The sequence below is a fragment of the Nuphar pumila genome, chromosome 2, assembly GCF_984573655.1.
Source record: "Nuphar pumila chromosome 2, dmNupPumi1.hap1.1, whole genome shotgun sequence".
Classification (NCBI taxonomy): Eukaryota; Viridiplantae; Streptophyta; class Magnoliopsida; order Nymphaeales; family Nymphaeaceae; genus Nuphar; species Nuphar pumila.
This window is the reverse complement of record NC_143250.1, coordinates 31,045,546-31,073,323: the sequence shown is the minus strand read 5'-3', so window position 1 is coordinate 31,073,323 and position 27,778 is coordinate 31,045,546. Positions and strand designations below refer to the sequence as shown.

At 34.4% G+C, this 27,778-nt stretch overlaps 1 protein-coding gene across 1 annotated transcript; it reads right to left on the bottom strand.

The window, feature by feature from the left end:
• Positions 1-2,047: 2,047 nt before the first annotated feature.
• Positions 2,048-3,544, bottom strand: LOC149845155 (uncharacterized). Its single transcript, XM_089997489.1, has 3 exons — positions 3,321-3,544; positions 3,082-3,211; positions 2,048-2,936 (listed from the first exon to the last, which is right to left on the bottom strand). Exons 1-3 carry the CDS (start codon positions 3,454-3,456, stop codon positions 2,216-2,218), a joined length of 987 nt encoding a protein of 328 aa, XP_089853615.1. The 5' UTR covers positions 3,457-3,544; the 3' UTR covers positions 2,048-2,215.
• Between the last annotated feature and the right edge of the window lie 24,234 nt (positions 3,545-27,778).

Below are 27,778 nucleotides of genomic sequence, written 5' to 3'. Positions count from 1 at the left end.
TCGAAATCCATTTGACTGGATGATGGAAATATGATCCATCGGACAAATGCTTACTAGTGCAAAAACTGGATAAAAATCTACTGGCTACTTCTGTGGTGGATCCTTTTTCTTTTTAATAGGCAAGTTGGGGTTAGGCAGACCTCCACCAGTTATACAACCATGCCATTGAGATTTGAACTTGAAACGTCCCAACACCAGGTGACATGCACTCACTTCTCCTACCAGACAACCGGAGCCCCCGTTGGTGAATCTTATTTTGAATAGGTTTTCCCCCATATAATTTTAACTTCACGTCCAGTTCAAAGATTTTAGGTGGTGGCAAACACATGAATTTACTTAAAATATTTTCTTCAAAGAACTTTTTATTATATATATGAACTTACTAAAATGCTACACGCGTGCTCACTACGAGTATACATGTGAATTTTCGTGTAAACTGAGATTTTCAGGATTTTTTTTTTAAATTTGACTGCATGGATGTGATCTACATGTTTGGTTTTATAGCAAATAATGCTTGAACCATTAACTTATATAAGTAGATTTTGTTAGGGCTTTAAAATCAGTAGCTTAAAATTTTCATAATTATCCAAGCCTAAAAAAGTCGCACCTTTTTATTGAAAAAACACAACCCAAGTATTGACTCCTAGCAAATGGATCATGCCAAACACATCTTCAGAGTCGGATTTGCAAAAAACAAACAAAAACTGAAAAACACTCCATCCACATGAAAGTTCACATATTTGTGGTTCACACAGTTTAGCTTTCTACATATATATATAACCAAATCTATCACTTTATTCTTGAAAAAATATATTAAGAGAAACAATATATATATATATATATATACATATATATATATTAGGAGCAAGAGGTAAGCCCAAAGAGTTTTATGTTGCCAATTGAGTGAATGTATGGTTAATGTATCATTTTGAGTATCAATACCAAGATATAATGGTGAGATCATGGGTGTGTGTTTAACAACTAAACAATGTTCAAGTTGTCCTTTATTTATTATTAACGTTTTGAACTAATAGGATCCACCGTCCTCAAGAGGATCAGGAGACCATAATTCTAACCATCCCATCCCTGCGTCTAATATTCAACTGCCAAATTAAACTTTTAATAAAGATGTAATCACATGGGACAGCTTCATGTTCGCTAGAAGAAATCATAATGAAAGTAATTAAGAAAGAAAAAAAAAGGGAGCATATAATTCACTTTCAAATAACTTTTAATCTTCCAATTAATTCTCTATCACTAATAAATTGGTGATTGTCACACATTGTCGTAAATTTAAAGCCGACAGTTTCCTTGATTTTAGCGTAAAAGCGTTCGATTAATTGGAATTAACAGAACACATTAATGCAATTATTCATGAACTTTTGGAGCATAGGTTCTTTAGATCAAGTATTTAATTATGTCAATGAGGCAATTAAAATGTTGAAAGTTAATGATCCCCCAAAAGCCAACATGGAGTTCGAAAATAGTCTTTTAATTTGCAAAGTCATTAACAAACTTATAGAAGACGTAAAAAACATCAAAGTTAGCCAATGATTACGTTGTAAGTCGGTAGCCCACCTTTTGACCCTTGACAGGAAATTGTCTCAACAAGGAAAAACTACACATAGCTGGCTTCACAATGAATCAACACCCTCCAAATAATCAAAATAAATAACTAAAACCAACGAGGTCAATAAGTTTATAATCAGACTGTTTACAGGTTGTGAATCCAAATCTATCATGCATAAAACCATTAATATTTGAGGCAAATTTGACTTGCTCTTCACAGTGATTCTTTTCACTTGCAACTTCTATGTTAAAAGTTCCAACTTGACAATTAAATCTTTAAAAAATTCAAGTTTCCGTTATCATGAGATGGGTGATAATAACAGAAACTGAAAATTTATTTATTTTTTCTCAACAAGAGGCTAGAAAAGAGTGACAGCGAGACTTGGAAGTGCGGAACGAGACTTTGTTTTATGATTAGGTGATAATCACAAGATAGCACTCAAACAAGAAGGCAATAGAAGCAAAAGAATGGCTCCTCTTTTCATTTTTTTCCGAGTACCATTTATTTCTCATAACTCTAGACTGAACACAAGGATGAAATGAAAGGGATGAAGATTATTATTTACAAAATGCACAGAAAAATCATCTGATCCTATAATCACCACACCCCACTTGAAAATTCAAAATTAAGCCATGATTTTCTGCACTAGTACATAATTCTATCCTGTGAGAAACAATGAGAAATGCTGCTAGCACCAACAGAACTACCTAGGAATAAGTTATTCAACTCTTGGCCTGTAAAGGGCTTGGTTTCTTCATAATCAGAGAACAAATGTGTTGCACCCCACATCCCACTCTCTCCTTCAAAACCACCACCATTTCCACCAAGACAGAACCTGTATGAGCTCTGATGATCCATACCCTTCTGCGGCAAGAGAAGGTTTTCCAGCCCCATGGTGTCAATTATATCATTGGGCACCATTTCATTCTTCACTACTGCAGCTTGGCGGTAGCTCCCATCAGAAGGGCTGCAGCTCTGGTCACCACCAAACATGCAGGTGGAGAAAGGTGCATATTGGTCGGGATTGAGTGAGAGCAAGCCAGGCCATAAGTAGTTGAGTTGGGGCACTTCTGAAGAGGAGCTCTCTAGCCCATTGTGCTGCTGCTGTTGGTGTGAGTTCATCAGTAAGGAGGCTGGAAATTGTCGATTTTCAAAAGATAAAATCGATGGTTCGCTCTCGTTTGGCTCTAAAAGGGGAGATTTGGTGGGGAGGATGGAATTGGTTTGCGATTTACGCCCGGAGATCCTGCTGGATTGATGCTGGTCTTTTTGCCTCCCGAAGAGTTTCTTCTTCAGCTTGGTGTTCCAGTAGTTTTTGATGTCATTGTCTGTTCTGCCCGGCAATTGAGCAGCAATAACCGACCACCTGTACATTGTGAAGAATTCAAGCAGATTAGTGTTTTCTAATCTAGTTTCAAGAAAACATCAATGTGGTACATCTGAATTTTGCTTCTGGTGTTATTAAAATTCAAGTTTATGAACAGTGAAAGATCAAATTATAAAGGATTCACCTGCTTCCAATGCTTGCAAAGAGACTACATATTATCCTGTCTTCATCATCAGAGAATTCGCCGTGTTTAAGGTTAGGCCTCAGATAATTAAGCCATCTGAGTCTGCAGCTCTTCCCACACCTCTTGAGACCTGAACCATGAAATAACAACTATCATTGACAGAACTCAACAACCAAGAAAAGTTTTTATTTTTCTTTATCTTTTTCCCTCTTTTTTTCTGCCAAGTTTTTGTTACTAACCTGCTTTGTGAGGGAGAGCAATCCAGTTTCCACCAGTGCCATACTTCTCAATGTATTCCTTGAGCTTGGTGTCCTCTTCTGGTGACCATGGCCCCTTCTTAACATTTGCCTTGTCACAGCAAGGTGCCCTACCCATGGCAGACAGCCTTTGTTGTCTCTGCTGCTTGCTTGAAGAGGTGAGACACCCTTTGATGAGTTTCAAAGGTTCTGGCAAGTTGCTTTTCTGGAGATACATGGGCTTTATATAATGGATACATATGCCTAGAAAGAGTTTAAAGTCAAAGGACAAGCCTGTCTTTTTTCCTAGAAAAATTTAGCTGCAGAACCTTCCATCATTGATTAACCCCCTTCAATATTCACAAGAAAGTCTGGCATCAATTACACGCTAGGAAAAATGATGACCATGAAATTATTTAAGGCTTTTAGTTTTAATAAAAGTTTAAAATATTTCATGGATGGTTCCTCTTAGTTGCAGTTTTCTATTTTACCCACTGGAAGTCTAGACAGGGTCCAATAAGATGATAGCACACTCAGCAGCAGCAAATTATTGCCTGTCATCTCAAGGTGCCTAGCAGTATAACTCTTATATTTATGAACAGAAATCTTGTTTCTTAAGAGTTAAGGACCAGGAAAGCCTACTTTTTAGTGAGACCAAACTTGGTAGCCGCCACTGCAAGAGTCAACCCTCTGTTCGTAATCAAATCCCATGAAATGATACTCTTTTTTTCTTCCTTCCATATTTTATTGCTACACATCTACCGAACTGTGGATATATGTACAAATTGCTGTAGTAACTATAGAGACCAAGTACTTATCTGCCCATGGATAGGTCTCCTTTTCATTTGTTGAACTCTGCAATATGTTTCCTTAGTTTACTTCTTATTATTGATTTCTTAGTTCAAAGGTATCCAATGAGAACTACCACCCATTTGAAGCAACACCTTAATTATGATATTATTCAGTAAAGGCATATTCAGTATCTACATGAGGAAGGCAACTGGGGGTTGTTTCAGGAATAGAGCCCACCTAACATTGTTCACAAACACTCTTATTTGTAATGGTTTTTCATGGTGCCTCTTTTTTGTTGTATTAGAATCATGGTCAGATGGTTAAGGGGAAAATAGTGCATTCATGCTTTGACAAAGATAAGCAATAACCCTAGCAAATGAACATGCTTCTTTGCAGTAGAACATGGAACTATTTGTAATGACGTTGCATAGAGTCAGTACTATTTTGTTGTGTTACAGTCATGTTCAGGTAGTTAAGGGAAATTTAATTAGGATCATGCTTGATTAAGAGCAAATGGATTTCTTGGGAAACCGTCACCAGGTTGGGAAGCCTGCCACGTGGAAAGTTCTGTCAAACTGCAACCTGCGTAAAATCCCAAGGCCACTCTCCTCACCCATTAGGGAACCTGCTGCTTCGGCCTTACGGCAAGGGATGCACAACTCGGATGGGTAACAGGAATATGTGAACCACCAAAATATGAAACTAGATTTTCATAGGATTTTTTTGCAAATCTAACATTGCAGATGCATTCGCTGTGGTCCATTTGCTTGGAATCGACTATTTGGATAATCATAATCGGATCAAGAAATGCCATTTTATATGCTTGAATATATATTTATGAAAATTCTAAATAGTTGATTTTCAGTCCTTAAAAGATCCATCTTATACATCGTTATCGGATGATCTAAGAATCTGTTTCTATAAAACAAAGCATCTAGATCACATCCATGGAGTAAAATTTTAAAAAATAAATAAAAAAAACTATAAAAATGTCGCTGCATACCAGTTTACATATTTGCTGGTTTACATATTTCAGTTATCCTATATATATGTGTGTTTTGCAGCAGAACAAGTGGCAATTCTAAAGAAAGTAGAATTTTAGATATATGAGAAACTTGTTTGAACAAATTGTGTAATTATATCCCAATTTCAAACAAAGAGAAAGACTTTGTCAAACCATTTGAAGTGTTCAATATTCAATACAAAATTAAGGGCAGACTAGAGTTGGGCTTGAGCGTTTCCCTTCCAAATGCGAACCTCATGAGGGTTCACAAGATGTCTGTGGTCTTCAAACAATGGTAGACCAATAATTGCTTGGTATATTTGACTTTGGAAGTATGACATTGAATGCAAGGTTTGACAAATGAAGCATTGGATATAGTAGCAGCTCATTATTTTGCCATGTAGTGACGGTTGCTATATATCTTAGTTTTTTGATACTCAATAGAGAGCCTTTTCTTCATGCCTGACCTATATAACTAAGCCTATATAAATTGAGAGAGGATCAATACTATATGAAGTCACCATCTAAATCTAAATCTATATCTATATCTGACCTAAAGGCATGGTCTTTTTACTGTTGATGTCATGAAAGCATGCATGCATTCATACGCATGACATACTCATTTCCTCATGGCATATACATGCAATTTCAAGACTTGTGGCGAAATTGGTCCCCGCTCCCCCACCCCCCACCTCACATTTGGTCAAAGTTTAACTATTCAAACGCCAGCTACAATTCAGTTTGTCTTTACTCTCTCAATTTAAAACCCTATTTTCTGCTTTTTGCTGTATATTCATAAAGGAGGTCATAGTGGACCCTTCATCTCAAGATGGATGGCTATGGTAGCGTTACTTTGCTGATGCATTTAACAGCAGGCTACATAAATGATGTCACCTTGATAAACAAAAAAGTCCTTTCTATTCGTATTGATGTCAGCATGTTAGGCCTTTTTAACAACATTTTGTGAAAAAAATGAAGAAAAAAAAAAAGCGTTCCACGTACGTCCTAGTGAAAATACATTGAACTCTTTTGTCTCTTCTTGATCCTTTTCCAACAAAGACAGACAAGAACCGTGACGACTTCGTGACGTGAGCGTTCACATTTTTTTTTCTTTTTCCGGGTAAAATTAACGATATGGTTTTTTTATTATTTTATTATAAATAAATAAAATTACTTACAAATAAAATATTGTTCATACGTGTCGATGGCATGCCGTGTGGATAGGCGTGTACCATTTGACATTGGTTTTTTCAGTAGAGTTGGCCATTATTTCATCCAATCACAAGTTTCTTTTTTTTTTTTACTCGAGTAACTTCCAAGCATAGAGACCTAGCCGTGCTGGCTCAGCTAGCTATCGTATTTACTATTGCTGTTAGCCTAAAACTCCAAGGGCTTACCCTCGACCGAAAAGAGTCGCCAAGCTCAGCTTAGGTAGGGGGTTACCCCCAGTGTGACAAATATCGCGAGATTTATGAAAATCTCGCGATAATATCGCGAGAAATTGCCTGAAAGTTTAAAACGGAAATTTCTCTTGAAATTTTCAAAATTTCGTGAGGTTTATGAAAAAACATAAATATCGCAATTTAAACGAGATATTTACATTTTAAATAGCTATTTATTGCGAAAAAATCCTATATTTTTTTTAAATAAATTTTATTAATATTTTTTTATAAAAAATAATTTTTATATTTTTTTATTAATTTTTTATTGCCATGCCGAAAAAAATGCAAGATTTTTATCGATTTTTTTTTAATTTCTCACGAGTTTTTGAAAAACGAGAAATTGCCGATAAAAACTTTTGTCACTATGGTTACCCCTATAAAATTTAAACATAGACTGCCCATCAAACGGTATAGGCCCCATTACACTACGTCAAACCCCTTGGGTCTCAAACACAAGATTTTGATCATGAAGATTTTTTTAAAACAATAAAAAAGAAATACAAATATCAAAACATGGCTCGAACAAGCTCATCATTTGAAACAAGATATATATATATATATATATATATATATATATATATATATATATATATATATATATATATATATATATATTGATGACGAAGAAAAACCCTCAACAAGAACCGGGTCACTTAAGGGGCCCACCTCTCAGCGAGGTAAAACTCCGAGTTGAGACAAGATAAATATCCAAGTACTCAAAAAAGCAAAAAAAAAAAAAAAGATTGAGGAAAAGAATGGCATAGATTTTGAAGTCAAATGAGGCATCTTACTACTATTCAAAACCGTGTGTTACATGGAAAGGTAGTTATTGGCCATACCTAACTGCGACGGTGTACTCAAGTTGGTAGCAAAGAAATGGAGACCACAAGACACACACAAGCCTCAAGTTCTTCACTCTACGTCTCTTTGTTTCTTTAAATCAATTATAGGGTAACACCTTTGACCTTACAATATTTTATTCTTCCATTGTAACAATGGAATAAAGAAACGCGGTTGGTCTTTTTCCAATGGACTGCAAAACGACTATTTCATATTCACACTTTCTCGCACGTCCGACCAACAACCGAGAAAGAGAAAACATCACTTCGGCTGGTACACGAAAGGATTAGCCATAGGTAGGTGTCATCCAGTGTGACAAAATATTGCGAGATTTATGAAAATCTCGCGATAATATCGTGAGAAATTGCCTGAAAGTTTAAAACGGCAATTTCTGGCGAGATTTACAAAATATCACGAGATTTATAAAAAAAACATAAATACCGTGATTTAAATGCAATATTTATGTTTTAAACGGCTGTTTATCTTGAAAAAATTAGGTATTTTTATTTTTAAAGATTTTTTATTAATATTTTCTTATAAAAAATAATTTTTAATTAAATTTTTTATTGCCAAGATTTTGCCAAAAAATGCAAGATTTATGGATTTTTTTTAATTTCTTGCGAGTTTTTGAAAAATGAGAAATTGCCCATAAAAACCTTTGTCACTATGGTGTCATCTAAGACCAAGAACGGATAGTGGCTTCATTGAAATTAATTAGAGGAATCAACATCTCTCTCTCTCTCTCTCTCTATATATATATATATATATATATATATATATATATATATATATATATATATATATATATATATACACACACACACACACGAGCATGCCCAGCCTTTGCATAGACACACATCAACTTAGAGGTGATTCACATGCTTTGTGTAGTCAGATTCTACTTATTACCAGAATCTAACGTGTATAGTTTTTTACGGTGATGCAAAAACTGATGGTCATGAATACACTAAATTTTCTTGGCTTATTTTTTTTTTAATCTAAAAATCTTGCAAGCTTGCTAAACACATGGATGCCGTTAAACTCAGACAAAATTTTAAAATCTAACTATATCATAGGTACAATCGATTGTAATATATATAGCCGTTAAATGTGTTTATTCAATACATGTTTTTGATTAAGCATCTTTATGCTTAAATATGTATTTTAAAGATATAAAAAAATCAATTGTTGATATTATACTAGAATTTGATGATAAAACCAAAGGGGTTGGGGGGGAAGTTAGTGCACGTCACCTTGTGTTGGGACCCTGTAAGTTCGAATCTCAATGGTATGATTGTATAATTGGTAGGGGTTTGCCTAACCCCAGCTTTCTCTATAAAAAAAATGATGATAAAATATTCACATTTTTACATCAAGTCAATCAATTCCAATAATAAATAAACAATGATAAAACACATCCAACGATTCAGCTCTAGCATAAAACACCTAACCTATGATTTGTGAAGGGGCCTAACAATGACCTAATGAAAGAAAGGGGCAGCATAATCCTCATTCTTATATATATATATATATATATATATATATATATATATATATATATATATATATATATATATATATATATATATATATATATATATATTAACCCAAGATTAATTTATGAAAATCTCGCGATAATATCATGAGAAATTGCCTGAAAGTTTAAAACGGCAATTTCTGGCGAGATTTACAAAATATCATGAGATTTATAAAAAAACATAAATACCGTGATTTAAACGCGATATTTACGTTTTAAACGGCAATTTATCATGAAAAAATCAGGTATTTTTATTTTTAAATAATTCTTATTAATATTTTCTTAAAAAAATAATTTTTATATTTTTTAATAAATTTTTTTATTGCTGAGATTTTGTCACAAAAAAATGCAAGATTTATGATTTTTTTTTATGTCTTGCAAGTTTTTGAAAAACGAGAAATTGCCCATAAAAACGTTTGTCACTATGTTTTACACTAATGAGCTCGTAAATGAGTGAGGTGGTTTTTCCCTGATTATCTCAAAAAGTGTAAAATAATGAATGCTTAGCAGTCAAGTAAAGTAGTCACTTATTATGTATTAACATCGCATGCACATGAAATATGTCAAGGGCAATTACTCAGCTTGGTTTAAAGTCTTGATTTGGTAAATAATCAACTCAAATGAAGTCATTCCAAGTTAGTATAAGAACATAAATTTGAGACAAATATTGGGACATCCGAGGGAACAACAATATGATTGAAGGGACAGCTAGCGAGTTAATGAAAAGAGGGTTAGGTTTTCGAACAAATTATTGCGACATAATCTGATGAACAGAAATGAAGGTGCATAATAAAATACAAATTTTGTAAATTAGTGCATGCGTTAATAGAGTTAATGGTTATAAAATAAAACAGGCAATTAAAATGTAACTTACTATATCAATAACTCTCTCTTATATCATAAGTTTGATAATGTCATTAAGATCGCAGTCTCCTGGATTTGACATAGTTTTATGACATCTAGATATTTAGTTAAGCACTTCTATGGTGGTACAAGATATCCTTTTTAATAGGAAACCAGTTATAAAGGTCCTTCTAATATACGCAATACGATCATGGACTTTCATGGTTGTTTCCAAATCTAATGGGATTTAGTTATATTAAACCATATCCACTCTTAGGGGTGTCAATGGGTGGGTCCAAACCAGGATCCGACTAAGTGATGCAGGTATCAGATCTGGATCGGGGTCCGATCAGATATTTCATATGAAAAATCATACCTGGATATGATAAAAATTACATAAACCAGACCCGGTCCATACCTCATAAACTAGTATTTTAAAAGTTTTTTACATTGAAAAATTGTAGATCTTAATAGAAACTTGGGCTGGACATGGGTTTGGTATAAATTTTCATAAACCAAACCTGACCATTTAATTGTTAAGTAAAATAACAAGCAGGATCCAAATTGTTACTCACGCCCGTGAACTAGTTTACGCTGAAAATGCTGCATTAAGTTGAACTGATCTTGATCAGACTTATAATCAATACCACAAAAAATATACAGGCGCAATAGGCTCAACTATAAAGTCTGGAATGGTGAATGCAAGTCTGTTAGAATGTTATATAATCATCAAAATTCATATGATAAACCACAAATTTAATGTTTATACACACACAAAAGGTTTATATTTGATACTAGCGAAGGTATGGAACTATCGAGCTGGAAATCATAGGTTCAAGTTTATTGGCTCAATCTAACCACATATGTATTCAACGTGGTTTGTTTGCTATGGATCAAACCTTGAATAATGCTTTTTTTATGCAAAAATGTGATATTTTGTGTCATAAAATTTTGGTACATTGTGAGCCCTTAATTTTGAGCCATTTAAAGACTTGCTTACATCACAATTACACGATTCAATACTCATTTTCTACTTAATTAGCAAACCATGTGGATCACACCCATTGGTTTGATCTACAAAAGAAAAACTATAAAATAATTAAGTGATTTATACAAAATAGGTACTTTAATTAGTGTATATATATATACATATGAGAAAATGATTATATTCTCTAGCGAGCATATATATATATATATATATATATATATATATATAACAGCAAAGCATGTTCTTTAAAAAAATAATAACATAACAGCAAAGCATGAACAGAATCCCACTGGATCGAACGGGCGGTTGTCTCTTGTACTGGAATTTAATCCAAGTTTAAGTTTTTTAATTAAACTTGGATTTTTAAATCTAAGTTTAAAAATCCAAGTTTGAGAGAGAGAGAGAGAGAGAGAGAGAGAGAGAGAGAGAGAGAGAGAGAGAGAGAGAGAGAGGATTTTTAAATATATATATTGGAAGAGAGAGAGGCTTTTTAAATATATATATTGGAAGCAAGCACTCCTTATGTCGTCACCCATGACTCTAGGAACGAGGTGTGAAGAAAAAACAGAGGTGTGGATGACTAAATTAATTGCAAGTCGGTTTCCTTCTCACTAACATTTATAAAACTTTGAAATGATTGAGTGGAAAAAACGGGTGTGCAGAAAAATAACGGATAGGGGGGCGTACTTTAAATAACTTATTGCCATTCCTGGTTTTCAACTAGGACCATGCCTTTTTAATCAGTAGGTTCCTCAACCACCAGGCCAAAGGCTTAAACCATCCTTTGGATTTGGATGGTGACATTTTTTACCTTGAATGGGTGAACCAGGCCAAATAGGAATGGCAGTGGACCGGGGGGACGGGTACGTGGGGGTGGAAAATAAGGCCGTGTAGGGATGAAGGCGGGGACAAAATTTTGAGACGGGACAGAGGTGTGGAGACCTTATCCCCGGCATCGGGCCCGGTTCACTGCCATCCCTAAGGTCAAATTGCATATGGGTCCGAACATTAACGTCCAACCTATCCTTTCTTGGTTCAGTCAGGGCTCAACATATGAGCAATATATATGGTAGGATAGGGAACCGAAATGAGTCACAGCTCGCGCGCTATGGTGACCGGCTTGTAAAGAGCTTGATCGAACTCGCAAAACAGGCTTAAAAACCGCACACGAACAAGTGTTGTGCGCTTGGCTCAGCAAATATTACTCATTAATTAGTAATAAAGATGTTTTACATATATTTTATATCATACAGTGTAGATGTTGAAGTGTTTGGCTTGCAAGAAATAAGCATGGAATTCAAATCTTATATATAGCTTTGAAGCCAATGCATTTATTTTGTAAATGAGTCAGCTCCAACTTTGAAATTGGCTCAGTAGGTTTAGTGTCTAAATTTTATTTATTTCACCTTATATATATATGTGTGTGTGTGTGTGTGTTTTAAATAAACTACCTCGAGACCCTATCCTTTGTCTCGGGCTCCCCCATGAGGTTGAGTTCAGCCCAGCACGCATGCATGCCATAATAAACAGCCAAACTTGAACACCCTCTGTTTGGTTCATTCAGATTAATTACTATAGCAGTAATAAAGGGGAAAATCCAATATGAGATCTAGTCGTATCTGTACATATTTATGTGGTTTTTACTTATTAAAATGCAACCATGAAATACTGTTTGGAAGTCGTCTTTTAGTGTCTCATTTCGCCTTTTTCTTCTTCTTCTGAACAAATTATTCTCCTTTTTACATGATAGAGAAGTTGGCCAAGGGATGGTGAGCTACCAACCCCTGCTATTTTTTACAGAAATTAGTGTTGGTAAAACTACTCAGTAAATACTCCAAAATTTACTAGATTTTAAAATCTTGGTAACAGAGTCAATGACAACATTTTTTGAAAATTTGATGTTATTTTCCTTTCTAATTATGCAAGGGTACATATCAATGCCACAACAAAGGCATACAATACTGATTTTAAGGCTATGTTTGGGAGCCTTGCACTGGGATGGAAACACAGTTTCAGTGTGTTGCCAAAATATTGTTTTACCACCAATGGGGGCTTTGCTTGTCTGGTAGGAGCAGCTAGTGCGCGTTACCTTGTGTTCAGACATTGCACTTTCAAAACCCAATGGTATATATAGTTGTATAACTGCCAACGCCACTGCTCCCAAGCAACAAAAGAGAGTATAAGAGCGTAGGGAAACCACAACACCACCTCTAATTCAATGCTTCCAAACATAGACTTATCATGTTTGTTGTTGTAACCGATTTTAAGATTGACCAAATAATCTTGGGTTTTGAAGAGCATTAAAAAAATACTTCATAGTTTGTATTATACAATGTCTTTTTATTATGATGAAAAACCTGCCTAGGAACATATATAGTGACAAACGTTTTTATTGGCTATTTCTCGTTTTTCAAAAACTCGGGAGAAATTGAAAAAAATTCATAAATCTTGCATTTTTTGGGCAAAATCTCTGCAATAAAAAAATTAATTAAAATATATAAAAATTATTTTTTTATAAAAAAATATTAATAAAAATTATTTAAAAATAAAAATACATGATTTTTTAACGATATATAAATAGCCGTTTAAAACGTAAATATCACATTTAAATCACGATATTTATGTTTTTTCATAAATCTCACGATATTTTGAAAATCTAGTGAGAAATTACCATTTTAAACTTTCAGGCAATTTCTCGCGAGATTATCGCGAGATTTTCATAAATCTCGCGATATTCGTCACTATGCCTAGGAACAAAGGACACTTAATGAGCTAGCCTCCCCTCCTAGATAGTAAACTCCCGGTGAGTGTCCTACCCAGCAAAGAAAATCCACCGGTATTGTCTCAGGCAACCCTGGGCAAGATGGAGTTCCACCACCTTCCCAAGAACCACCCTAACCACTTGGGCCACCCGGGCCGGACTTGTTTTATAAAATGTTAAGATTGACAAAATCCTGGGTTTTTTAATAGCTAGCTAGATAGAAAGATGCATTTCAAATCACTTTTTAGCTTATGAGTATTGCTATCTAAAGCTTTGGTCACAATGCGCGTTTTGTTCGCATGCAACTGATTAACTTTAAAGGAGAGAGTAATTAACCAGATAAACAAATTTTTTTTCAATATAAATCATTTATCCAGTTAGTGAATTTTGCATGTAGGGATGGCAGTGGATCGAGGGAAAACGGGGCACTGCCCCGCCTCACCCTGTTTGGATCGAGGATGGAGGATATGTAACGAGAATGAAGGTTAAAATCAAAACCCGTGCTAGGATGGAGGAGTGGATGGACTTACGCTTTCTCCCATCCCGCCCAGTCCTCGATTCCTGTTAGTAAAATAACTAAAATACCTTTAGGGATGGCAGTGGACCCGAGAGAAACAGGGCCCTGCCTCGCCTACCCCATTTGGACTGAGGATGGAGGACATGAAACGGGAATGAAGGCGGGATGGAGGTTAAAATCAAAACCCGTGCAGCGATGGAGGGCAGAATTTTGAGACGGGGCGAGGGTGGAGACCTTGTCTCCCGCCTCCGCCCAGATCCACTGCCATCCCTAGTTGTATTCTCTGGTGGGTAAGAGGGGACTTGGTATTTTTTTTTTACACCAATGAGCTCACATAGTGATCAAAATGTTTTATTCTGCAAATATCAACATAAATTCTCATGATAAATTGACATTTTTTATTGTTCTCAGATTTTTAGCAAAACATCAGTAAAAAAAGAAATTTAAAGATAAAAAACAAATCTTACAAAGAAACATCTATTTTTTTTTTCATTTCTAGCCGATATTTTCATTTTAAATTGCTGGGCAACATTTTGCTTTTTTCTTTTCAATAGAACGCCAATATTATCACTGTGCTCGAGTGAGTAAGGTGCTTTTCTCTTATTAGAAAAACTAGATTAACAAAAAACGAAAAACAGATGTATGATGTCCTGAGACTGTCAGTAACAAATATTATATTTAAAAAAAAAAGAAAAAGAAAAAGAAAAAGAAAAAGAAAAAGAAAAACCGTGAGTTCGTTTTTTGGAGACGATAGCGACACAAGGAAGCAAAAAGAAAAAGTAGAAGGGAAGAAAATATGGAGTGAGATCCATGTGTTTTATTATATGGAAGGGTCGCTGTGGCTAACCTCACCGCCATGTGTTGGTGGAGAAAAAACAAGGGAGTGGACCACGTGGGCAGCGCTGAAATGGGGGCCCACCTTGGACGGCAATACACTACACGCGGATGCTCTCAGCTGAGATCAATCTTTTCAGGGCTGGCACGTGGGCCCCACCTCTCCATCACAAGGTAGGGCTCATCTACGTGTGGGTGGTGACTTGTGAGAAGGAATCAGGTTCTCCCGGGTTCGCGGGAGCTGCTTCACATATATATATAGTACGTGCCTGATGAGTTTTTTAGAATTTTTGGTGTTATTTTTTTTGCAGTTTTGACCACATAAATGTGTTGGTCATGATTGATTTATGAGGAACCCACATATCGATCATGTATCTTTGATAAAAAAAAATGATATGTGGAGCCTCAAAAGTTTACAAAGATTTTGGATCGTTGATTTTTGTAGAAACTTATAAAACCTCACTCATATGTGAGAATCAAACACTTCAAGAGCTGATTCCTATAAAATCATGTACATAGATTCAGAATTTTAAAAAAAGCCTGAAATACCGGCACTTATTGAAAGCACCTAAACTCTACTATATATATATATATATATATATATATATATATATATATATATATATATATATATATATAGAATATGAGTATGGATTTTTTGTCATTTCCTCTTGAATCTAACCGTAAAGATGTGATCTAAATGCTTGGATTTATAAAAACCCGTTCTTCAATAATTCAATTTTGATTCATAAACTTGTTTTTTTTAAGGTTTTAAAATCAATGGCTCATAATCTTCATAAATATTCAAGCATTCAAAAATCATATCTTTTCATTGAAAATACATGATCCAATGGTTGATTCCTAGCAAATTCACCCAACCACATCCACACGGTTGGATTTGCAAAAAAAGTGTTGAAAATGCCCATAGTTATAGTTCTCAGATATTATATTCTAGTTACTCTCTCTCTCTCTCTCTCTCTTGCTCGCGCGCTATATATATACAAGTAACTAGAATATGAGTTGGATTTGAAAAAAAAAGGTATTTAAAATGACCATATTTCTAGTTCTCATATTTGAGTTCTCATGTTCGACTCAGATATAGTCACTAGAATGAGAACTAATGTGTAAACCATGATTTTCATGATTTTTTGTTCTTTTCTCTTGAATCTAACAGTATGGGTGTGATCTACATGCTTGATTTTGTAAGAACCGTCTCTTGAGTCATTCGATTTTGATGCATAAATGAGATTTTTTTAAGGCTTTAAAAACAATGGCTCATAATCTTCATAGATATTCAAGCATTCAAAAATCACATTTTTTTTATCAAAAATACATGATCCAATGATTGATTCCTAGCAAATTCACCATGCAAAGCACATCCACATGTTTAGATTTGCAAACAAACTTGTTGGAAATGCCCATATTTTTAGTTCTTATATTCTAGTGACTTGAATAGAACACTACACGAAAAATGTGTATTAGTGACAGACTCTATCCATCGCTAATCCGTCACAAAGTGCATCACTAATGTGTTTAGCGGCGGATTAACGAGGACGTAGAGACAGATAAAGTCCGTTACATAACCCTAGTTGCTAAACTGCGGCAAAATTTATTTGTCGCCAATCCATCGCTACTTAGCGGCAGATTTTCGTCGTGAATCCGTTGCTAAATAGAGACTGATTTGGTTATGTGACAGAATTTAATTCGTCTCTAATCTGTAACGAGGGATATGTATCTATCGCTAATATCCGTCACCAATTTGGCGACGAACATTAGCGACAACTTAAATTCCGTCGCAAATCATCGATTGATTTAAATTGGCGATGAATAATATCCATCGCTAAGTTTAAATTTCCTTTTTTTCTTTAAATATTCTGAAACTCGAGAAAAAATTCTCGTTATACAATTCATATAACCTGATTATAAAAAACAAAGTACATATAAAAAATACATATACAGGTGAAACAAATTTAACACAAGTTCTAAGTTAAACAACTTTAACAACAAAATACATTCCTTGCCAAGTTATAATTAGTTACAAGTACGTCAAACAAATTAAACATATGAATCTAATCCTCGCCAAGATTCTGGGCATTATTCTCTTCATTTTCTCGATCTGCCCCTCCCTCCATGCCTCCATCAGCTCCTCTACGCTGATCATCTCCAGCATCCTACAAGAGAACCAAAATGTTAGTATTTATAAACAAAATATAATGAAATAAATTATATGCAATGCACATAATCTAATGCAACAAAGTAAATGGCTGAATGACACATCGACTAGCAATAAACTAAAGGACATTAACAAAATTTAGATGTGTTCTAAGACTGGAAAAAAAATTATAGTGATTCAATCATGCTAATATGTGTTCTAAGGTTGTCAAAGCATGTCACAATGGTTCACGCATGCATATATGGTTTATAAGGCTCTCAAATAAATGTGTTATGTATCACAATCATGCATATATATGTTACAAGGTAGTAAAAAAACTTCTATAGTGATGAAATCATGCTTATATGTGTTCTAATGTTGTCAAAAAACTTTCATAGTGATTCAATCATGCTCATATGTGTTCTAAGGTAGTAAAAAAACTTTCATATTGATTCAATCATGTATATATGTGTTCTAAGAAATTTTTTATAGTAATTCAATCATGCATATGTGTGTTCTAAGGCAATAAAACAATTTCATAGTGATGAAAGCATGCTTGTATGTGTTCTAAGGTTGTTAAAAAACTTTCATAGTGATTCAATCATGCATATATATGTTCTAAGGTTGTCAAAAAACTTTTATATTGATTCAATCATGCATATATGTGTTCTAAGGTTGTCAAAAAACTTTCATATATGCTAATATCATGCATATATGTATTATAAGGCAGTCAAAAACTTTCATAGTGATTCAATCATGCTCATATGTGTTATAAGGCAGTCAAAAAACTTTCACAGTGATTCAATCATGCTCATATGTATTCTAAGGCAATAAAAAAACTTTATATGTGATTCAATCATGCGTATCATGTTCTAAGGCAGTCAAAATTTTTTATAGTAATTCAATCATGCATATATGTATTATACGACATTAAAAAACTTTTATATATGCTAATATCAGGCTCATATATGTTCTAAGGTTGTCATAGTGATGAAAGCATGCTTGTATGTGTTCTAAGGTTGTCAAAAAAGTTTCATAGTGATTCAATCATGCATATATGTGTTATAAGGCACTAAGAAAATTTTATAGTGATAAAATCATGCATATATGTGTTGTAAGGTTGTAAAAAAACTTTCATAGTGATTCAATCGTGCATATATGTGTTATAAGGGTGTCATAAAAATTGTATAGTGAATCAATCATGCATATATGTGTTCTAAAGGTGTCAAAAAAATTCATAGTGAGACAATCATGCATATATGTATTCAATCATGCATATATTAGCTTGAAATCTAACAACATGAAACAAATGACATAAATCTTTATACCTGACGGGCGCTGGAGCTCATGTTGAATGCAGACAAAGTTTCTCTGTCCCGAAAAAAGTTGCACAACTCATTATGGACAATGTTGGAAATGACTTCATTTAAAAAGTACTGCATTTTATCCTCAAGATGCTGACAGACATCATCCCAAGACATAGCAGGGTCAATCGGACGTTGAGAATTGATGCTGACAGAAGAACTCTGAGAGTCATAGCTGCAGGAAGCAACGACTGCTGTGGTGTTCATGTTATTTTTAAACCCAAACACACGACCCGTTCGGGGTTCACCGGTTGTAGTCACCCATGCTGCAGGATCACAAGGCGAATGCTGAGTGGAGTCATCGCCATATCACTCTACCATTTGCTGTGCGTATGACTCCTACAAAGTAATGATTAGAATATAAATTAATAATTAAGAATTATAATATTTATGATAACATAATTCATAGTAACTTGTATATTATAATGTTTATTGATATAATAAATGCATACCAATGTCGCTCTTGCCTTCTTTGATACAAAATCTCTCGTGCTCTTACGTTTATGTGTTTTAATAAACATATCCTTATAAGGCGCAATGTCTCATTTTTCTGCTTCTTATAATGTTAAATGATAAAAAAATTAATTAATAAGTATGCAGAAATACTTATAAATTTGATTATATATATATATATTGATGAGTTACCATTTTCTTCTAGTGGCTCTCAAAAGTCCTAGATCGACCTGTGTGTAGGTGAACATCGAGCATCTTCGCTCTATTTTTTGCAGCCTTTACTGAGCGGTTTCGAAATTCATTGCTAGCCCACTTGTCACACATGCCCTCCCAATAATCTCTCCTGATAGTAGAAAGCTCATGGTCATTCCACTGCAGTGGATCATCTATCCCACCAGCTATTTTTTTTTGATGCAGTCTTCATATTGTGCAGCATATCTGTAAATCGATTGCCAGCCACCTTCTGCCACACTATCTTCGCGTCTTTCTCCTCGTTCGTAGTTGCGAAGCGATGAGAAGCCTACAAATACTTTCACAAAGTTAGCACACACGAGTATAACAAAAAATTAAATATGAAACACATTAGTTATGATAAACGATTGCATACCATGAATGAGGACATTAATATGTCAAACACCTCCGTCGGGTACTCTTTCCATTGCACGACCGGTCCTGGAAGATGCTGCAGTAGTGACTTCCTAATTTTTCGTATTACTTCTTGTTACTCGAACCTCGCACTGCACATGAATTGATACACATTAATAATGGACTGTTGATATACACTATTTATAAGATAAATATTGGACAAGTGATAATGAAATACTTATGGTCGACTATCGATATACACTATTTAAATGAGTCATCGTGTGTCACACTGAGAAGACCCTGCATTCGGCGTTGTCTTGTGATATGTATGAGTAGTTGGTGTAGGTGGGTCAGGTGTGAGCGAAATATCACCTACAGAACAATGAGTTAGAAATTCACACAATGCACATTTAAACTAATCAAGTATATAATTATTTAAATGATATACCTATCGAAGCATTGCGTGAAGACGAAGGTTGAGTCTGCCTATCACTGATCTGAGATCTAATAAAGACGATTAACAAGTAATAATGTTTATATCAACATATAAGCAAAAACATAATGAATACCTATATTTAAATATAAAACAAAGACATTTACCTAATTATGTTCCATGGCCTCCACTTGGTCCTCGACCACTGTGATCTCCATGAACCATATTTTAACAAATAAAAATGTTATTAAGATCAGTTATATGATATGCAATTTCATGAAAACATATTCAAATAAAAAATACTTCATGCAAGCATGGATACAGTCACATCAAACGTGGCAATACATTCAAATCATTTATAACATATCAATGTCAAACATGTACCTGCAGCAAACACACTCTAATATTATGCTAACTACTACCTCATCAAACATGACAACACATTCAAATCATTCATAGCACTCAAACATGTATTTCACTAGATCGAGTATGTTTCCTCATCACTTGTTTGACTTTCATATTCTTTTTCTTTCTCCTCCTTCTCTTCGTTATCTTCGTCTTCTTCTACATTGGGTGCTCATCCACTTGGTATATCATTTGGATCACATTCTTCCATATATGTACCATTGAATAATGGAGATGTGATATGCAAACCATGTGTGACATCGTGACCATAAGAGAAGTCATACATATCATCTGATTGATAGTAATCACTCTCTTCAGTTAACTTGTCTTCCTGTAACTGATCATACTCGAGGTATAATTTAGACTTCACCTTACAAACTGCCCACCATTCATTTCTATCTGACTTTCTTGTACTCGGATGTGAAGTATAGTAAACTTGTTAAGCTTGCGAGGCTAATATGAATGGTTCATATGTTCCAAACCTTGATTTATGATTCACCTCCACAATGCTCGAGGCTTTGTCGACTCTTGTTGCTGTGAGATCAAACCAATGACACTTGAATAAAGTTACACTATTATTTGTGCCTAAGTAAGTCAACTTCATTATTTCTTCTATAACACCGTAGTAGTCATATTCATTTTCACCGTAGCTGCTACCCTTGATGCACATGCCACTATTCATTATTGACTTGTTGACACCGTAGTCTTTTATATGGAATCAATAACCATTTACGATATACCCGTTATAACATTGCACAACTTTGGTCGAACCATTTTGTAAATCACATATTTCTTGATCTTTAACATCACAATGACAGACCTACAAGCATAAATAATGATTGTGATCACAACCAATTAAGTAACTTATTGTTGTTTATACGGAAAAAATATATGTCATCATCCTTACCAATTTCACATTGAAGGCATAATCAAATGGAAAATAACTTCATGTAAGCATAAATACAAATACATCAAACATTGCAATACATTCAAATCATTCATATCAAAACAATGTCAAACATGTACCTACAACAAACATACTCCAATATCTCGCTAACTATTATCATGCCTAGCATGAAATCCATACTAAAAAAATAAGAACACTTTTATTTTCATACATTAAAATCATGCTCAGCATAATCTCCAAACTCCATCAAAGCAGTCCTAGATATCCACAACTAAGTGAGTATGTGAACAGAAACATGTTGTATCCAAGAAATTAAATAACATGTGATGTGCTTGCATCACTTACTCACCACGGGTATTTACCCTATTTAAATTGCTTTTGCCTTTACATCTTTTTCTTATTTCTTTTTGTATTGCATTTTTAGCCGCATGCGATGCTTAGCACTATGCATCACGCAATTAACTCAACAACGTATCTGCAAAGCAAAAATATACAAAATAATAAAGGGAGGAGGCTCGACCCCTCCCTGGAGAAAAAGGAAACAGGAAGGGGTCGAAGTCCCTCCCTCGCATCCCATAAGACAAGGAAAAGGCTTGGCCCCTCCCTGATGAAAAAAAAGGGAGGGGGATCAACCACTCCCTCTCATTCCGTAAGATAGGAAGGGGCACAACCCCTCCTTGGCGAAAAAAGTAACAAGATGGGGGCTCGGCCCCTCCCTGGCAAAAAAACATACAGGAGGGGGCTGAACCACTCCCTGGCAAAAAAAAAATGATATGTGGAGCCTCAAAAGTTTACAAAGATTTTGGACCGTTGAATTTTAGAAACTTATAAAACCTCACTCATATGTCAGAATCAAACACTTCAAGAGCTGATCCCTATAAAATCATGTACATAGATTACACCTTTGCAATCAGAATTTAAAAAAAAATCCTAAAATACCTGCACTTATTGAAATCACCTAAACTCTACTATATATATAATTAATAAAATATGAGTATGGATTTTTTGTCATTTTCTCTTGAATCTAACCATAAGGATGTGATCTACATGCTTGAATTTATAAAAACCCATTCTTCAACAATTCAATTTTGATGCATAAACTTGTTTTTTTTAAGGTTTTAAAATCAATGGCTCATAATCTTCATAAATATTCAAGCATTCAAAAATCACATCTTTTCATTGAAAATACATGATCCAATGATTGATTCCTAGCAAATTCACCCAACCACATCCACATCGTTGGATTTGCAAAAAAAGTGTTGAAAATGCCATAGTTATAGTTCTCATATCTCATATTCTAGTTACTCTCTCTCTCTCTCTCTCTCTCTCTCTATATATATATATATATATATATATATATATATATATATATATATATATATATAGAATATGAGTTGGATTTGCAAAAAAAAAGGTATTGAAAATGACCATATTTCTAGTTCTCATATTTGAGTTCTCATGTTCAACTCAAATATAGTAACTAGAATGAGAACTAATGTGTAAACCACAATTTTCATGAATTTTTGTTCTTTTCTCTTGAATCTAACAGTATGGGTGTGATCTACATGCTTGATTTTATAAGAACCGTCTCTTGAGTCATTCAATTTTGATGCATAAATGAGATTTTTTAAGGCTTTAAAAACAATGGCTCATAATCTTCATGGATATTCAAGCATTCGAAAATAACATTTTTCATCAAAAATACATGATCCAATGGTTGATTCCTAACAAATTCACCATGCCAAGCACAACCACATGTTTGGATTTGCAAACAAACTTGTTGAAAATGGCCATATTTTTAGTTCTCATATTCTAGTGACTAGAATAGAACACTACAAGAAAAATGTGTATTAGCGACAAACTCTATCCATCGCTAATCCGTCGCAAAATCCATCGCAAAATCCATCGCTAACGTGTTTAGCGACAGATAGCGTCTGTCATATAACCCTAGTCGCTAAACTGCGGCATAATTTATCTGCCGCTACTTAGTGACGGATCATGTTTATCGCGAATGCATCGCTAAATAGAGACTGATTTGGTTATGCGATAGAATTTAATCTGTCACTAATCTTTAACGAGGGATACGTATCCATCGCTAATATTCATCGCCAATTTGGCAACGGACATTAGCGACGACTTAAATTTCGTTGCAAACAATCGACTGATTTAAATTGTCGACAGAGTAGCGACGGATAATATCCGTCGCTAAGTTTAAATTTTTTTTTTTTTGAAATATTCTGAAACTCAAGAAAAATTTCTTGTTATACAATTCATATAACCTGCTTATAAAAAACAAAGTACATATAAAAAATACATATACGGGTGAAACAAATTTAACATAAGTTCTAAGTTAAACAACTTTAACAACCAAATACAGTCCTTGCCAAGTTATACTTAGTTACAAGTACGTCAAACAAATTAAACATATGAATCTAATCCTCGCCAAGATTATGGGCATCGTCCTCTTTATTTTTTTGATATGCCCCTCCCTCCATGCCTTCATCAGCTCCTCTACGATGATCATCTTCAACATCCTACAAGAGAACCAAAATGTTAGTATTTATAAACAAAATATAATGAAATAAATTATATGCAATGCACCTAATCTAATGCAACAAAGTAAATGGCTGAATGACACATAGACTAACAATAAACCGAAGGACATTAACAGAATTCAGATATGTGTTCTAAGACTGGAAAAAAAATCATAGTGATTCAATCATGCTAATATGTATTCTAAGGTTATCAAAGAATATCACGGTGATTCACGCATGTATATATGATTTATAAGGTTGTCAAATAAATGTGTTATGTATCACAATCATGCATATATGTGTTACAAGGCAGTAAAAAACTTCCATAGTGATGTAATCATGCTTATATATGTTCTAATGTTGTAAAAAAACTTTCATAGTGATTCAATCATGCGCATATGTGTTCTAAGGCAGTAAAAAAACTTTCATAGTGATTCAATCATGCATATATGTGTTCTAAGAAAATTTTTATAGTAATTCAATCATGCATATGTGTGTTCTAAGGCAGTAAAACAATTTCATAGTGATGAAAGCACGCTTGTATGTGTTCTAAGGTTGTCAAAAAACTTTCATAATGATTCAATCATGCATATATGTGTTCTAAGGTTGTCAAAAAACTTTCATATTGATTCAATCATGCATATATGTGTTATAAAGCAGTCAAAAAACTTTCATATATGATAATATCATGCTCATATGTGTTATAAGGCAGTCAAAAAACTTTCATAGTGATTCAATCATGCTCATATGTGTTCTAAGGCAGTTAAAAAACTTTATATGTGATTCAATCATGTGTATCATGTTCTAAGGCAATCAAAAAAATTTATAGTGATTCAATCATGCGTATATGTGTTATACGACATTAAAAAACTTTCATATATGCTAATATTAGGCTCATATGTGTTCTAAGGTTGTCATAGTGATGAAAGCATGCTTGTATGTGTTCTAAGGTTGTCAAAAAACTTTCATAGTGATTCAATCATGCATATATGTGTTATAAGGTACTAGGGAAATTTTATAATGATGAAATCATGCATATATGTGTTGTAAGGTTGTAAAAAAACCTTCATAGTGATTCAATCATGCGTATATGTGTTATAAGGGTGTCATAAAAATTGTATAGTAAATCAATCATACATATATGCGTTCTAAAGGTGTCAAAAAAATTCATAGTGAGGCAATCATCCATATATGTATTCAATCATGCATATACTAACTTGAAATCTAATGACATGAAACAAATGACATGATTTTTTATACCTGACAGGCACTAGATCTCATGTTGAATGCAGACGAAGTTCTTTTGTCTCAAAAAAAGTTGCACAACTCATTATGGACAATGTTGTGAATGACTTTATTTAAAAAGTATTGCATTTTGTCCTCAAGACGCTAACAAACACCATCCCAAGACATAGCAGGGTCAATCGAACATTGAGAGTTGATGCTGGCGGGAGAACTCTGAGAGCCATGACTGCAGGAGGCAACGACTGTTGTGGTGTTCATGTTACTCCCAAACCCGAACACACGACCCTTTTTGGGTTCACTGGTTGCAGTCACCCATGCTGTAGGATCAAAAGGCGGATGTTGAGTGGAGTCATTGCTATATCGCTCTACCATTTGCTGCTCCTATGACTCCTACAAAATAATGATTAGAATATGAATTAATAATTAAGAGTTACAATATTTATGATAACGTAATTCATAGTTACTTGTATACTACAATGTTTATTAATACAATAAATATATACTGATGTCGCTCTTGCCTTCTCTGATACAAAATCTCTCGTGCTCTTACGTTTATGTATTTCAATAAGCATATCCTTGTAAGGCACAATGTCTTCTTTTTCTGCTTCTTGCAATGTTAAATGATAAAAATATCAATTAATAAGTATGCAAAAATACTTATAAATTTGACAATATATATTAATGAGTTACCATTTTCTTCTGGTGGCTCCCAAAAGTCCTAGATTCACCTGTGTGTAGATGGGAATCGAGCATCTTCACTCAGTTTTGTGCAACCTTTGCTGAGCGGTTTCAAAATTCATTGCTCGCCCACTTGTCGCACATGCCCTCCCAATAATCTCTCCTGATAGTAGAAGGCTCATGACCCTTCCACTGTAGTGGATTATCTATCACACCAGCTATTTTTTTGCTATAGTCTTCATATTGTGCAACATATCCACAAATCGATTGACAACCACCTTCTGCCACACTACCCTCGCGTCTTTCTCCTCGTTCACAGTTGCGATGTAACACCCCAACAATTTGGACGTAAAATTTTGGATAATTTTTTTATAGTGGAAGTGACAAGTCCAAGTGTCAGGCGAATTACAGATAAGACAAAGAGGTACTGAAATCATTTCATTTATTAATTTAAAGTATTAACTACATCTCATAAATGAAAATATTAATCTAACTAATCAGAGTCAAAACAGGAAACACTGAAAAACTAAGATCTCTTGACTACTTCCAAATGCGACGCCACGATGCTCCATTTTCTCGCTACCTGAAAAAGATTTAAAGCAAAAGGGTTAGACTCCTATGTCTGCGTAAGAAGTATTATATTCATATGTGGTGCTCAGTGTTCTGTGTATAGATATGTGCAACAATTTAAATTTAGAGATATGATGTAATTTATGCTATTCTAAGGAAGTAAGCATGCTTTCTATATCACTATTCAATACAGGAGATAAACAGGGCTATAAATAAGTTTATTTATACCAACATGACCTTATTTCTATCATTTATACAGATTTCATGTCAATAATTTTCATAATTTCTCAAGAACAAGTTTCTAGACCAATTCAATTCCTTTTTGTGTTGATCTTACTCTTTCTCTGTGGGTACGCACAAGTATAGACATCGTAGTGAACTGAGAACATATGGTGAGACGCCTAGCTCTCACGAAAACACGAATGTCCACAAAGCTTGTACCGCCTATCCTCTCCAAGGTGGACCATAGGTCCGATAACATATATCGTCTTTCAGGTGTACTCAGAGCCTAGAGAATCCGGTAACATACACCTTCTTTCAGGTGTACCCAGAATCTCAAAGGTTTTATGTTTATATTTTCATTTATCCTTTTCTTTATAATTTTGTTCAAGTCATCGCACCACGAGGGGTCCAGTAACATATACCTTCTTTCAGGTATACCCAGAGCCTCGTGAACCTTATGATTATGCATACATTTTTATCTCTCATTTATTTTTCTGTGCGAGTCATCGCACCACAGAGGATTTCCAAAATTCTGAACCAGCCATTGAGTTCACATACATTGTATGCATTTTTTAGTCCGGGTGCCCTAAGCACCATCAACATAGCATTTCTCGGAACATGGTTCGACTCGAAGCCCACAATTACATATTTTTTTACAAGCTATGGCATACGCATTGTATCCATGAACTAAGCCCTCCATGTGGCATGGTTTGCTATATATATATAGTGATAAGAAGCCTACAAATACTTTCAGAAAGTTAGCACACACGAGTATAACAAAAAATTAAATATGAAACATATTAGTTATGATAAACAATTGCATACCATGAATGAGGACATTAATCTGTCAAACACCTCCGTCGGGTACTCTTTCCATTGCGCGATCGGTCCTGGAAAATGTTGCAGTAGTGACTTCTTAATTTCTCGTATTACTTCTTGCTGCTCGAACCTCGCATTGCACATGAATTGATACACATTAACAATAGACTGCCAATATATACTATTTATAAGATAAATATTGGACAAGTGACAATGAAATATTTATGGTCGACTATCGATATACACTATTTGAATGAGTTATCGTGTGTCACACTAAGAAGACCCTGCATCCGGCGTTGTCTCGTGATGTGTATGAGTAGCTGGTGTAGGTGGGTCATGTGTAGGCGAAACATCACCTACAGAATAATGAGTTAGAAATTTACACAATGCATATTTAAACTAATCAAGTATATAATTATTTAAATGATATACCTATCGAAGCATTGCGTGAAGACGAAGGCTGAGCCTGCCTATCACTGAGCTGGGATCCTATAAAGATGATTAACAAGTAACACTGTTTAGATCAATATATAAGCA